The sequence below is a fragment of the Agrilus planipennis genome, unplaced genomic scaffold, assembly GCF_000699045.2.
Source record: "Agrilus planipennis isolate EAB-ADULT unplaced genomic scaffold, Apla_2.0 scaffold1765, whole genome shotgun sequence".
NCBI lineage: Eukaryota > Metazoa > Arthropoda > Insecta > Coleoptera > Buprestidae > Agrilus > Agrilus planipennis.
The window spans coordinates 1-5,141 of record NW_020440415.1 but is presented as its reverse complement, the minus strand read 5'-3'; the positions used below and the strand labels follow the sequence as shown (position 1 = coordinate 5,141).

The 5,141-nt window shown below is 33.8% G+C and overlaps 1 protein-coding gene across 1 annotated transcript; it reads right to left on the bottom strand.

Annotated features, from left to right (window-relative positions):
- Positions 1–1,921: 1,921 nt before the first annotated feature.
- Positions 1,922–4,015, bottom strand: LOC108743934 (dynein heavy chain 2, axonemal-like; the record flags this gene model as incomplete). The annotated part of the gene is made up of 2 exons (XM_018479534.1): positions 3,710–4,015; positions 1,922–2,213 (listed from the first exon to the last, which is right to left on the bottom strand). Coding segments are annotated over exons 1-2 (577 nt in total), but the record flags the coding sequence as incomplete, so codon positions are not given.
- Between the last annotated feature and the right edge of the window lie 1,126 nt (positions 4,016–5,141).

The following is a 5,141-nucleotide window of genomic DNA, read 5'->3' as shown; positions in this document are numbered from 1 at the left end:
GAGACATATTAGACGCAGAAACGAGAGTTAGAAGGGGCAGAGGTAGACCTAGATTAGATTAGTGTTCGCAAATAGTTAAGGATATGGGTTGTTCTAGTTTGAGGGATATACGAAGATTACCTTAGGATAGGAACGAGTGGAGGTGCGTGTCCAACCAGTCTTAGAATCTTAGGACTGACGACCATATGATGATGATGAATATGGAACAAATGGTAGGCACTTTGTGTAAATATAAGTGTATTAGGATAAACGAATTTTTTATTTTCTATTCTATTCTATTTTACGATTTGAATTTCTTAAAATATTTAATAGAAAAGAAACGTGTTAACCATGTAAGAATAGTTTGTCGCTACTACCAGTGAATAAAGGTTCAGTGACTTCCAAAATCAAACTACTTTTCAAATAAATCAAAAGAGCTGGAAAGAAGTCATTCTCTAAGAATGTACTAGTGAAAAAAATTACATTGGAAATCATTTGCACTGAGTTCGTCCATAGTCGATGATCAACACAAATTTCTGTCTCACATTGCAAGCATATCCACCCTCAAATATTGTTCACACAGAGTGTTTCTAAAGAAAGTACCAAACTTACAGCAGGTCAAAGGGCTGTAGAAAACTACAAAGTTAAATAAATATAATCATTTCAATTAAAAATTAACTATATGGTCGCAACTACAAATGGGTATATGGTCAAGGACAATACAGTGAATTTCGGGTATAACGACGACGAATAGACCACTGTAATTTCGTCGTTATATCCGGAAGTCGTTACAGGCAGCGGTAAAGAGATAAGGACACGTATGTATAGTTTTTGCCATTTTTCAATTTTGAAACGATTTCCGCCTTTTTTGAACAGTAAATGTGTATTTAGAAGTCATACTTATACAAAAATTTACTAAACACAGTTGCTAGAAAGAATATCACTTTGTAAATGAACCATTTTAACGTACAGTACATGCTTACCTACCTATCTGGCTAACATCTATAAACAGGCAGTAAAGATGAGAGGGTTTTTTTGTGTCTTTGACGGCCGACTCCGGTCGCTGTATCTGCATGGGATTACTAAGGATTTGTAGCTACATGAATTTTGTACTAAAGTATATTTTAAATTGAAGCAACTTAGATTTAACGTTGCTATAGTAAAATGGTCGCTATATAACCAAGATCGTAATAAATGAAATCCAGTGTAATTATTATTGATAGTTCAACATTATTGACTAAATATGATTTCTGCTAATGAAAAGAAAACGATGTCAATGAGGACTGAAAGTACCGTTGCTTCGATTTTTAGGGTAGACCTAGTTAGTTGAAAGAAAACTAGCGAAAAGGCTAGAGCAGATCTTATTCCATCTATTTATCATTCAGCTATAGCTGATTAGACAATGTACGACTTCAAGCAAAGTCTGGCTCAAATGGGAGTCAAATCTTGTGATATGACTATGAAAGTAGCACCCGTAGGCAATTGAAGCACATAACAGGAACTCAAGTAAGAAATCACTTAATAATAATTTAGATATTAATAATAGTCTGTTGTTAAGTATGATTTTTCATGGTTTTCCTACTATTTCTGAGAATTTTACTACTACTAAGGATTTTTTTGTTTTTTTTTTCCTGATATTCAGGGACATACTTCCTAATTTGACTTCTCAACAATGCAATGTTACACTACTGAAATATGTAATCCATCATGATTTATCATAATCATTCAGCTCTTAAGTACAACAAAATTTCCTTCCTCCCACTATTAGATCCGTGTTTAAGCCCGGTACAACCTTCCCTTAAATATAAGCATTTATTCTAATTCGTAGGTGTGGCTTATTCTTATCTTGCTGTGCAAACGATTATTCTGATTTAAGACCTACTTAAATATAAGTAAGTAAAACTTATTTACTTTGGTAAAAATTGGAATGAGAGATACCAACCTGAACAAGTAGTTCGCATAGTAGCGCTTATAACACCATCCAACCATTCGTTAGTTGCCAAATTGTACTCCCCATATAATTCTCCCAAATTGAGGGCCTTTGGGTTGATAGGAAAAACTTCAACAACATTAAATCCCGCTTTGTTAAGCTTTTTTAGTCGACCCATAGCACCTTTCAATGATTTCCATGTAACTGTTTTGGCAGTACCAGTATTACCTAATATCATCACGGAATGTCTTGAATTTTTCGTTTCGTATAATTGGATAACTTTCGTAATGGCTATCTGAACAGGCTAAATAAAATAGAGAAACCTATTTTATTAAAGCGATATGCAATATAGGTAATACATAATAAAGCTTTAATATAATCTTCATTAATAGTGGAGTGCCTGGGGGTTTTGAACTCGGACTTTTGTTACTAGGAATGAATTTATTTTGTTGGGGTGGGATTTTGTTTATTACACTATAATGGATAAAGTTTGCCAACAAATTTTTTGTGCTTCTTTCTTATTTAAACAAACACTAAGTTTGAGAAAATGATTTAAAAGTATGAACCAAGATTCCAATAATATATTTCAAGCACGTGCAACGACTTCTCATTCGTCAAAAATCTTAACTGGAATCGTACAGAGTATGGAAAAAGAGGGCGGAAGAACAATCAGGATTAATTCAATTTGGGTTTAGAAGAAATAGCGGAACGTGGAAGGCCTACATAGGAAAAATTGGTAGCGTTTGAAATGTAGTGTTACAGGCGTATTATGAGGATACCATGAATAGAGAAGCTCAGAAATGAAAAGGTGGTAGGAAAAATAGGACAACAAAGGTCTCTATGAAAACCCGTAAGAAACAGGGAAGGTAAGTTGGTGGGACACTTTCTTAGGCATGAAGAGCTAGTCAGAGACATTAGAAGCGGAAACAGTTAAGTAAGGTTAAGTTAGAAAAGTAGAAGAGTTCTACCTAGATTTTTTAATACACACACATATCCTCAGAAATGTATACATTTCCTAGGAATTGTATGAAATTCCGATATTATACTAGGAAATATATAAAACTAAAGTTTTCTGCAGGCAAGGTCATGAAATCTTAAGTCTTAAATCCAATCTGTTATAAATCTACCTAATCAAACAATGGCGTCACCAATGTATATACATCCCAGCCTTCCATATTACTGCTTACTTTATGTCATAAGTCGTTAAGTATTGTTTTCCAACGTTCGATAACTATGCTTCATTATCATTTCCGCGCCCAAAATATCAAAATAATCAGAATATGCACCTCCACAACATACTAAAAATTCATATGCATTGGTGACATCATTGTATGGTTAAGTAGATTTGTGAGAGATTTGAGTTTATATAATGTCCCTGCCCGCCGGAGACAGGCTGATGTGTTAGAGAATTTTATTCACAGAAATCATTAGTTTTATATATTTCCTAGTACAATATCGGAATTTCAGCCACGAACTTTTTATGGTACAGTGGTGGGGGAGACCTCCTCTTTCGATCCCACCCACCCTCTTAAGGGATTAGATTTCTAAAATAGCCTCGGAGTTGTATACATTTCCTAGGAAATGTATAGAATTTCTAGGTTTCATATATTTCCGGTAACATCTATAATAAGAAACTATAGAAAAGCAGATGGTACCTACCTGATAATAAAGTTCATATACGTTAATTAAGTAGAGAAACATTTGTTTGTAAAGATATACACGTGTATTTGCAGATAGTCATAAACAAAGCCTCGGCTGTTGCATTTGAAGAAAGGAACATTTAAGTGTAATAATTTTTACCTGCCATCCATTGGCGACTAACTCAGCTGAAATCGCGTTATTCATATCTTCATAGTCTATGGTAGGAATAACAACTCCGGGAAAAATATCAGACATAATTCCGTTAAAGAGTGGCAAATCGTCAGCTGTAAGTTTAGCAATATTCATGTCGCGCATTGCCAAGTAAACCATTTGCTCTTCAGGGTGTTGGGGATATTGACGTCTTTTCCTACCCGCGTATCTCAGAAGTGCCACCATTGAACGTAATCCAAAATCATAATGATCTTGTTTACTTAATTGCCTCATTGCCAGTTGGTACAATGTGAAAACCTTTTGAAAATAGAAAACAAATTAAATTGGATATGGACGATTATTTTTGTAGATAGCTTACTACCTAATTTATTATAAAACAATTACTTATAAAACTTTTTATCAAAGAACAGTTATTCTAAAAGAAGAAAAATGATGCTATCAGTATCATTTTCTTCAAAAAGCAGCAATTAGGTAGGAAATAGAATTATTCAGGTCAATACAAAAGACATTTTAAACTATTCCTACAATACTTAGTTACAGCTGTCCATTACTGCTTATTAATATAAACATGAACTACTTAATTAATGTTTTTCCATATTATTAGGATATAGTGAACTCTATCATAATATTATTTAATTTTTGACCACACTAAACAAACAAAAGGAGTCTTTTGGGCTTATATCTCCTTTTGTCTATCATTTAATAATCGTCAACGTGATAGGGTCCTCAGTTCGAAGACTGGTTGGACAGGCACGTTCACTTCTTCCTATCTATCATTATAATTACAGTGTATCGAATAAGTAAACAATAATCACCCACGCTACTGAAACTGTAGGTGATGATTATTACAACTAAAGGCGTCCGAGGGTCAATCATATTAAAAAAAAAAAGGAAAAGAAACATAAGGAGTCTTTTGGGCTTATATCTCCTTTTACCTATAATTTAATTCATCATCGGCAACGTGATAAGGTTCTCAATTAGAAGACTGGTTGGACACACACCTCCACTTCGTCCTATCTATCATTATAATTTCAGTTGATGGAATAATTGAACAATAATTACCCACGGTACGGAAATAATTGAAATGGTAGGTGATGATTATTACGACTAAAGGCGTCCGGGGGTCAATCATATTAAAAAAAGGAAAAAAAACATAAGAAGTCTTTTAGGCTTTTATCTCCTTTTGTCTATCATTTAATAATCGTTAACGTGATAGGGTCCTCTGTTCGAAGACTGGTTGGACATTCACCTTCACTCTATCATTATAATTACAGTTGATCGAATAATTGAACAATAATCACCCACGCTACTGAAATTGTTGAAATTGTAGGTGATGATTATTACAACTAAAGGCGTCCGAGGGTCAATCATATTAAAAAAAAAAAGGAAAAGAAACATAAGGAGTCTTTTGGGCTTATAT